The sequence below is a fragment of the Montipora capricornis genome, chromosome 14 (genome assembly GCF_036669925.1).
Source record: "Montipora capricornis isolate CH-2021 chromosome 14, ASM3666992v2, whole genome shotgun sequence".
Classification (NCBI taxonomy): Eukaryota; Metazoa; Cnidaria; class Anthozoa; order Scleractinia; family Acroporidae; genus Montipora; species Montipora capricornis.
Window position 1 is genome coordinate 36055786 of NC_090896.1, and position 10000 is coordinate 36065785.

The window sequence follows — 10000 nt, forward strand, 5'->3', positions numbered from 1 at the left end:
CCAACGTCACTCGCGTTGTGCTAATACAACTTCAGTGCTTTGTGCTTCTTTAAGGTTCGTGGATTGGGCCAATCGCGACGGTTGTTATAAAATACTTTATTATATTTAACGACAAGAAGATACAATTTATCACACTAATAACTGATCAAATATTTAACTCTTTTCTAAACAAAATAAGTACCACACTCGACCTTGATCTACCATCTACCCCTCATGAAATGGACAGAATCTATTTTGTTGCTTTTTCAGCTCTCTGAGGGTTACGGACAAACCGAGGCTACCTGTGCAGTCACCTTCCAGATGTACAATGATCCCTCTGCAGGTCTGGCATGACAAGCTCGTTCCTAGGGCTTTCTCCGTCCTCCAACTCTTGGGAGAGAAAAGCCCTGGGGAAGTGTTTGGTGGAATGGTATTTTTCAGGATGCATATATTTGATTTGTTTTGCCTTCGTTTTCATTTATAGCGCAGTTACCCCCCGAAAAACTGTTACGTTATTCATCATAACAGTGGCTTCAAGGTTGCAAAACTAGCAGCCATTTTATCAAGGACAAGCCTTTTGAGGACCCTTATCACGCGGGGGGCCTATGTTGGCTAGAGACAACAGATTTCGTAGGCCTAGCCTCGACTTCATGTGTTTGGAAACGAGTTTTATCGCGCAAAAACAAATGTTTCTAGTCCCTCGGGACTCAACATGGCCGCTGTGTGAAACGAGTCAATTGAATGCGTTCGCGCTTGTGTTTTGGAAAGTGTATGATCGATGCTAGAGTTTCATATTTTTGGTTTCCTTCTCTTGTTTTCTTCACATCTTTAAATGCCTGAGTGGTAACAAGGAAAATACAATTTTTCCCAAAGTCTTTTATTGTGAAGATAAGATTATGTTCCCAGTCACTGGACTTGGAAACATGCTTCAGGAAGAAAAAGGAGTTTTGCATTTCTTCCGTTACACAGAAAAGCTCTTCCGTCAATTCTTGTTCCTATCTTATTGATCGTTCGCAGTCTCACCTTTTTCCTTAACCCGAGCTCAGAAGAGTCTTATTGTAAAATTACCTGAATTGATATTTTTATGAGCGTTGATACTTCTCCGTCTTTGCTGTTCATCAACCTCGTTTCCATGGTCTCACTTGGAGCGACTAACTGGTCCTAACTGTTCGCTCCATGGGAAAAGGAGAAGAGAGACATTGGGAACAAGGTTGTGCTGACATCTGATCGAATGGCCGATTTCTTTTTTTCTCCTAATAATCCGGTTTTCCCCTGTCCTCAAAAACCAACATTTGATTAGATTTGCGTTAATTTGTTCATTTCAGTTTACAGCGTCCCCAGTTAGTGCACTAGCGTTAGAAGACTTAACGGTTAAATAAAATTCCTTTTGTAGTTGGCCATGTTGGTCCTCCGCTCCCCTGCAACATTGTCAAAGTCGTTGACGTCGAGGAAATGGAGTACTTTGCTAAAAATGGACAGGGGGAGGTGAGACGAGTGCAACGTTTTGATTGTATATCGTTCAGTTAGATTTTCTAACGGGCAAAGTTGGTGCGATGGTAAGTACCAAATGATCCCCGTACCATCAGTATTGACAGGTTTCATTTAGCCTGCGAGCAGGCTCGCTTGTGAATCGCGCGCGCAAGTTACATCACGACGAAACCGCGTGAGCGAGCCGGCGAGGGGTATGGGGAGAGTAAACACTTACGGTCACTCGAGATGTTTTGAAAGTTCTCAAATTGCACTCATCTTCAGCTCTTGCAGTTTTGAGAACTTTCAAAACATCATTCTTGCCCATAAATCAAGTATACCAAAAATGTTTGAAAGGAAGTTGTTTCTTATCAGAACACAGCCTGGTACACCTTGTGTTAGACATCGTGAGTGGTCCCTATATACTACGGTTTTGCTTCGGAATTCCACCTCGAAATTGTCTATAGGCAAGCACACGAAAGGACTGGCTCTTCCGATCCTCGAAAGTTTGTTTTCTACTTTCTAGCCTGGGGCCCGTTTCTTAAAAGTCCCGAAAACGTTTCGGGCCCGTAAAGCCATTTACCGCTTGTTTTGGAGAGGCGATCTTTTAACGTGTTTTCAAGGTAACAAAAAGAAAAATAACTGTGACGTTTGATGACTTAAATCCTCTCCGTTCTTGAGATAAAGAGGGAATTGTGACACCCAAAAATGGCCCGTAAAGTTTTGGGACTTTCGAAAAACGGGCCCCTGAGCTGAGATTAAGTCCCTCCGTAAAAGTTGTCGATCTGTTCAAACATGGAGTGCAGGTGATGGTATGTGCGCAATCTTCGTAAGCGTCACAAAGTATCATGGGTTCCAATCTCGTTGAAACCGCCTAACTTTTTTAGGTGTCTATAGGAGATAATTACTTGCATTGTCCAAATACGTGCGAGGATCACTTCTCTCATTCGTCTGTAACCCGCACGTTTAATCTACTTCAAATATAATGGTTTGATTTAAGGTTTCCTTAATTAGTACTACCCTTGTGTCCAGCGAAATAAGATTTAGACTTTGATAAAGTCAATAAATAATATAATAAAAATTATTCGCCGAAGGCGAAGTGAATATTGGTGAATATCGACCGAGACGTAGTCGTGGTAAACATTCTCCAATATTCACTAAGCCTGGGGCGAATAATAGACCTTTTCGGCTTGTACATTTTGTTTTCCCATTTCAGACCACGTGATGTTCTCAAGGGAATGTTTCTTTTGTTTTTTCATAAGTTATGCATACATCTGCACGCGCATAAGACGACATTTGAAAGACGCTGTTCCCTAGAGTAACATCATGTGGTCTGAAATGGGAAAACAAAACGTACAAGCTGAAAAGGTCTATTGTTTTAGTATTTCTTTCAGCGGGGAATAGACCAATTCGGCCAACTCAATGTTGTACCCAATTCAGATCCTTTGGGAATAAAACGTTTTGTTCCAAATATTTCCATATGAATGCTACATTATCATGCAAATGCAACATACAAAGATCCTTAACCCCGAGAGATTTGAATTGGGTACAACATTGCGTTAGCCGAATTGGTCTATATCAAGAAAATGCAAAACAACGCGCTAAAACACGATAAAATAGCACGAAAAGTGCTGCTTAGCGTAGCAGCCGCGCCTCCAAAATGTTATATTCACCGGGTAGCGCGGTATTCTTATATTCACCGCTGAAGGTTATACTTAAATATAATACGACATGACATTACATGACATCACTTGACTTGACACTACACGACACGACACCACATAATATAATATAAAATATAATATGTATGACATTTCTTTTATCCTCACTTTTCACACATCATTATCGTCATCATCGATAAATCAAGGATTTTACCTAATTTTTTCATTTGCTTCGATCCATCCTTTAGATTTGTGTGAAAGGACCTAACGTCTTCAAAGGGTATTTCAAGGATCCCGAAAAAACCGCTGAAACTATCGACAAAGATGGCTGGCTCCACACTGGAGATATTGGAGAGTGGCTTCCGGTAAATTGACACTTAAGTAATGTAGTTATCTTTACTTACAAATGGACTAAAAAGCCTTGTCGAACACGATTACATAGATAATTCATTTAATTGACACTTAATTGTGAATTGTCGTAATGACATTTCTTTTCCGTCGCAGAATGGAACCTTGAGGATAATTGATCGAAAGAAGAATATATTCAAACTGTCTCAGGTAAGAATTAGCGTTTTCTCTTACATAATTTGTGTCGCCAGTATCTTCTTGCTCTCAGTTCGTCCCCCTCTCCCTTCCAAATTCTCCTTCACCACTGGTTGAAGGGGTCATCGTCAGAATATTTCTCAACGTTGTTCTTCAGTGGTGAGTTTCATTTTTTATTCAACTTATCCTCATTTGGGTCTTTAAAAAAAAAAAATTAATTGCCTTGTCCTGCAAAGTAAACCTTATTTTTGTTGTGATGCAAACACCGTTGAGAAAAATTTCGACATCCTTGAATCTTAATACAAATATATTATCACCGTCGAAAACCATTAAAAAGCAAGGTGAACACTCCATTACACCAAACCCGGTGTGGCAATCACGTCACGCATGCGCAGTGCCTAAAAACACCCACCTGTGAAGTTGGCCATGCCATGCTGATGAGTCCTAACAAGGCCAAAACAGCTGTCCATTGCTGCCAATTAATTGTGCGCATGCGTGACGTGATGGCTTTTACACTTGAAAAAAAGGCCATCAACGGCAAAGTACATGTGTACCTGTTTGTGATCAGGTTATTCACGACTGAAAAAACTTTGTTTTTGTTATCGAAACAGGGTGAATACATTGCTCCAGAAAAAATTGAGAACGTGTATTTGAGGAGTCCATTTATTGCACAAGTGTTTGTTTGTGGCAATAGTCTTAAGGTAAAGCACTACATATAGTTTCCCCGATACAACTGGCTAATAACGTTGCATTCATTAAACGAGCCGACATAGGAATTCGTTGCCATAACGGAGTCATAGCAGTGTCATCCGAAATGATGTAGAAGATAAATGACAATGTTGAGTGAAGTATTAAGTACAAGCTATAAAATAAGCTCAATAGTGCGGCCGCAGAGACCTAGGCATCACCGGAAACGGAAGTCAAGCTCATCTATTGCATTCCCACAACCACCACTCTCTACAGTGTCTAGCTGCTCTCAGTTTCCGGAGGGTGGGAAAAGCAAAGATCTGATTAATTAAGAAAATAAATTCTTGTTGCAGTCTTTTCTGGTGGCAATTGTTGTCCCGGATGCTGAGGTTCTTGAGACCTGGGCCCGAAGTAAAGGACTCGAGGAAGGCATCAAAGAGCTTTGTCAAAATGAGGTAATTTGTTGCGGCGTCTGTCCGCTTCAATTCGGGAAAATTGAGCAGTTTATTCAGGCACATCGTTAGCTACTCTGTGCATTTTTCAGTTGTGCGCTTTGTGACCTGGCCAGTGAATTCACAACGAGGTTCAATTTAGCGTCTTATTTGCATTTACATCGTCACAAGAGACGAGAGGTTTGTATCAAGAAAAGCGGTTAATTCCAGCCTCGCCTCACTTTGAGACCTGGTCACTGACCTTTATCTTTTAAATCTATTACTCTACTTGCAAACTGGTTTTTTTTTTAAAGACTGAGAAAAACTATGTCTTTCTGTCAGACTGTGTACCAGACCATATTTCAAGACATGCGGGCGAAGGGAAAAGAGGGAGGCCTGAATTCCTTAGAACAGGTTGGTTTAAATCATTGTCATGTTAGAGAAGTTTTCAATCGAATACTTTACCAGTGAAAGTTATCTCTACAGCTGTAATTCAGGGGCACAAGGGAGCTTAAGCACGAAGCGTTTTTGAGTTATACGAACAGAAGGAGTGCGGCGTGGTGCGGTGATTAGGGCGTTGAGTTTGCATACGGTTGCCCTGAGCTCGAATCCTGTTCTAACCTCTGGTTTGGATTTGTTTCCGGTTGTCCCGTATTCAACTCCACCACGCTTTGAAAATAGCCAACTGGTTGCCTCGTGCCAGTTGGAGTTCTTAATGATGTTTCTGTTAAGTTTGAATTGTTACTTACAGATTATTTAAAGTGGGATGCCTGTGAACCAGCTTTATAGCTAAGTGCACTTCCACTATAAACAAAGCATTTACCCATTTTTTTAGAAACCGGAAGTGAACTTTTCACATCCCCGCACAGCAGTCCCTCCAAGAATGTTAACTAATCGTCTTTAATAGAGAAAAGATACTTAGCAATAAATAAAAAAATAATTAATAAATAAATGTGGCAGTGCCAAGACAAATCAACGAAGAAAACAGTTCACTTCCGATTGCTGTTCGTGGGTCAAAAACGTCTACGTCTTGTGCTTCAGTAAAAGCCCCCAACTGTCTGACATCTGAAACACACCACAACTTTCTTATCAGTCACTCGTTTTTAGACCTTCCGCCATCATGACAGTTCCTCCTTGTGAATCTTCAGAATACCAAGCATGGATTCGTGCCTTGTTCAAAGGAGGTCGCATTTATTTTTATTTATTTGTTTATCCACGGTACACCTTAAGAGCGCTCTGGACGCTCGTTCAACATGTGTCCGTGCATTCCGGATCGAATTGAAATTTGGCAGTGTTGGTTTTTGAGGAGAGGGGGAAACCGGAGTACCTGGAGAAAAACCTCTTGGAGCAAGGAGAGAACCAACAGCAAACTCTCAACCCACATATGACGCCGGGATCAGGAATCGAACCCGGGCCACACTGATGGGAGCTGAGTGCTCTAACCACTACGCCACCACGTGCACTGCGCCTCCGCTTATTTCCCTTTCGTAAACGGTCGTTGCCATTTCTCAGAACGGTCGTTGCCATTTGAAATGGTTGTTGCCATTTCTCAGAACGGTCGTTTCCATTTGAAAAAGTCGATGCCATTTTTTAGCTCTGAATTACACTCATTAGGTCTAAGAACTCAAAAGGTTGCGGTTACTGGGAGTTGTGTCTCGCTGGTCATATGAGTTCGGGTTCGGGTTAGGGTTCTGTTTAGAGTGAAGGCTAAGAACCTGAGTTCGAGTCTTGAAATTTTCGGACTCTTTTTTCCCTCTAGCTTTTCTTTTATAAATCTACGGTTCTTTTTTCCCTTTTTTGTCTTAATTTTTGTTAATATTTTTTCTTAGTTTGTTTCTTTTAATTTTCTTTGAAGTGAAGTGTGTAGTCAACCGTTATAAATGGCATCGACCGTTTCAAATGGCAAGGACCGATCTGAGAAATGGCAACGACCGTTTACGAAAGGGAAATTTGCTGCGCCACCCCTGCTGCCCTGCTTTCAAATTTTTCTATAAGAATGCTAAAAATCTAAGATTATCGTTGTTACGAACTCATAAATAACTTACGCTAACCACATCCCTTAACTTCCAGCACCGATTTACTTACCACTATACACGTACTTGGTAACAATTGAAGGACTTTTTGGTTGATGTTTCCTACTTTCAATTTCAACCTGTAGTTTAAAATAAAAATTACAGAGGTTGAAATCATTTCAACCTGAATTTCAAATTTACCCGTCACATACTCAACAAAATCACTCCATCCCTTTGCTCAACGATAGCCGCGTATCCCAATTCCCAGCCTCCCCCGCAGACGTTCGTGTTCTTGTGGCTTCGTCACGCGTTCCTGCCCCAAAAACGTCTGCTGAAACGAAAAACAACTACCGTTCGTCGATTACGGACCAATCAGAGGCCGCATCTGATTGGCTATGCACAACGCAATAAGTCAATGCTGATTGGTTTCTTTAAATAGTAGGCAAACAGCCGTTGAACGGAAGTGGTTTTTCGTTTCAGCAGACGTTCGTGGGGAGGAACGCGTGACGAAACCCTAACAAAGTCTGCGTGGGAGGCAACCCATTTCTGCACTGAACTTAAGGAGAGCGTCGAAAAAGTGATTTTCTTCTATAACACTCACTCGTTCGTGACCTTTTCAAATACTTGTAGCGACAAAGACACTTGCGAAATGCAAAACTAATACTCACAAGAACACTTTTATAGTACATAATTGTTTTAATTTTGACTAGGACTCTAATACAAATCTTCATTATCTATTTGTAAATATTATTGATATACATACTATACATAGTACTATACAAAGTATTGATATACTGATTACTATCTATCCATCCATGCATAACATAAAAAAAACTATGTTAAGAAGAGAAATAAACTTCACCAATAGGACAGCCGTGCGCACGCAACTATCGTCGCGTATCTTGCTTACCACACAAACCCACGACCATCGCCTACCAAAACATAAATAAATCGAGTTTTTGATTTAGTTCTACTTTTTGTACTGGTTCGATCCATCGGAGCTTAAGCGATTACACTGAGAGCAGGTGACATGCGTCCTCTTAGTACTGATTGAAATGTATGAAGGGGTCATCCTTGGAATTCATTTGAAAGAGATAGCTATATTAATACTTCACTTTCAAGCTTTATTCTAACGGTATAAAAAAATGCTTCACTCGTTCCAAAAAAATTAACCCCAACAACCCCTAATTTAAGAATTCCGAAGGAGTCTTAAATAACGCCTTGTTTTGTCGATGACATGTAACGTTCAGTTAACGAAATTTGACTTTATCCCTTTGTCCTTATAAAAGCTGCATAATTTCATAAAAGCTAAAACTAGCCAAAAATGCTTGAAAATAAAAGGAACCCTTGCATCGTAACTTATTCTTCGGGAACATTGACTATTCTCTTTAAAGTGCTCTTCATAATGTGCCGATACCTCTGAATACCGCAAACAATAAACTAAAGGATTTAACGGAGAATTGAGTAGAACGAAGAAATCTGTGACTTCAGGGGTTGCCAAGATAGAACCAGACGAGTAACTGGTACTCTGTAAAACTAAACAGCAAAAGATTGGGAGATAACACCCAACAAATATGACATAAATATACAAGGCATTCGGGGCGGACTTTCGTTCCCCGAGCAGCACCGTTGCTGGCGAATTTTGTTGCTGAAATTGATATAAAATTGCGTTTGACATAACTATGTTGAGAAGAAAAATACGCATCGCTCATAGCACAGCGTGCGCACGCAATTACCGTCACATATCTTGCTTACTACTTAAACCCACAATCATCGCCTACGAAAACAAAACAAAAAAGATTAAAATCTATATTAGTTTTAGTTTTTGTGCTGGTTCGGATGGTCTTCCATTGAGCTACAGAAGACACATCGGAGCTAAGCCCAGCATTTACAATGGCAACAGGTGATATGCGTCCTTTATTCTTGGTTTTCTCCCACCTGATTCGGCGGCCATGTTGTACCGTATGTTGGATGGCAATACAATACCATTTATTTCCGCAGAATTTTTTTTCTAACGGTATAAGAAAGAGCTTTAATCGTGCCAAAAGTAACTTCAACACCCCCTTAAGAATTACTAAAAATTACATGAAGTGGCAAGTTCATCCGCAAATATTGTTGCAAAGGAGCAGCTGATAACGCCTTGTTCCTGTCACCAACAAGATCATGACATTTCGTCTAGTCACTCCTCTGTCCTTTGGAAAGCTGCATAATTACATAAAAGCTAAAAGTAGCCAGTAAATACTTGAAGGTAAAATGAATCCTTGCATCATAACTTAATCTTCGGGAACATTGACTATTTTCTTCAAAGAGCTCTTCATAATATGACGAACCTCTGGATACCGCCAACAATAAACCAAAGGATTTAACGATGAATTGAGTAGAACGAAGAAAAATGTGACTTCTTTTGCAATTATTAAAGAAACATGCCAGTAACCCGTTGTCCGTAATAACACGAAGCAAGCAAATGGAAGGTAACACGCGACAAATACAAAATAAATGTACAAGAGATTTAAGGTGGACTTTCGTTCTCGGTGGAGCGCCAATGCTTGCAAATTGTGTTGCTGAAATTGATTTTGAATCTGATTCCAATGATATCTGGCCACTTTGTAAACACGAACGTATGCAACTGTTGTTAACAGAAATCCGGTCGATTGTATGGCGACAACAAAATAGAACATCACCGTGGTAAAAATAACGTATAAGTAAGCTGAAACGCAACTTGTAAGCCATATTGCAAGCAAGGCGATTGTAACACGTCTGGAAGTCGCAAGCTCACCATATCTCAGATGAAGAGAAACAGCGAGAAGTCTATCAAAAGCAATAGCAGTTACATTCAAAAACGATACGACCACGAGAAGATGTAGGATAGCGTAGCAAAAAGTTAAAGTGAATGGACAGAGTACGTCAAAGTTGTAGTTTTCAGTCAATGCCATACTCTGGATCACCGCGAGGCTCGGTTGACCCAACAATCCTACTGCAAGATCAGTGGACACAAGACTCAGAAAAAACTTCCTCAAATTAGCGGGAAAGAATGAGGTTTTCCGTAAAGCTTGCAGGGCCAGAATATTTCCAAATGTTGCCACGGCAGAAAAGACAAAGTTTAATACACACAGAGAAAACAGTGTGGTTCTATGAGATCCAGCAAGTTGTCGAATTCCATCCAAGCTGTGGCTGCAGAACTGGTCGGCCATAGTAATTTAACTTTAATATTCAGCGTATT

The 10000-nt window shown here is 40.5% G+C and overlaps 1 protein-coding gene across 3 annotated transcripts in view; it reads left to right on the forward strand.

The window, feature by feature from the left end:
• Positions 1-10000, forward strand: part of LOC138032631 (long-chain-fatty-acid--CoA ligase 5-like) — a 48231-nt gene that overhangs the window by 34816 nt on the left and 3415 nt on the right. For all 3 annotated transcript variants that reach the window (XM_068880337.1, XM_068880338.1, XM_068880339.1), the window contains 7 exons: positions 250-322; positions 1373-1464; positions 3356-3472; positions 3612-3665; positions 4262-4351; positions 4691-4792; positions 5111-5182. In XM_068880337.1, coding sequence (XP_068736438.1) covers positions 250-322; positions 1373-1464; positions 3356-3472; positions 3612-3665; positions 4262-4351; positions 4691-4792; positions 5111-5182 — 600 coding nt within the window. The remainder of the gene's footprint in view (positions 1-249; positions 323-1372; positions 1465-3355; positions 3473-3611; positions 3666-4261; positions 4352-4690; positions 4793-5110; positions 5183-10000) is intronic.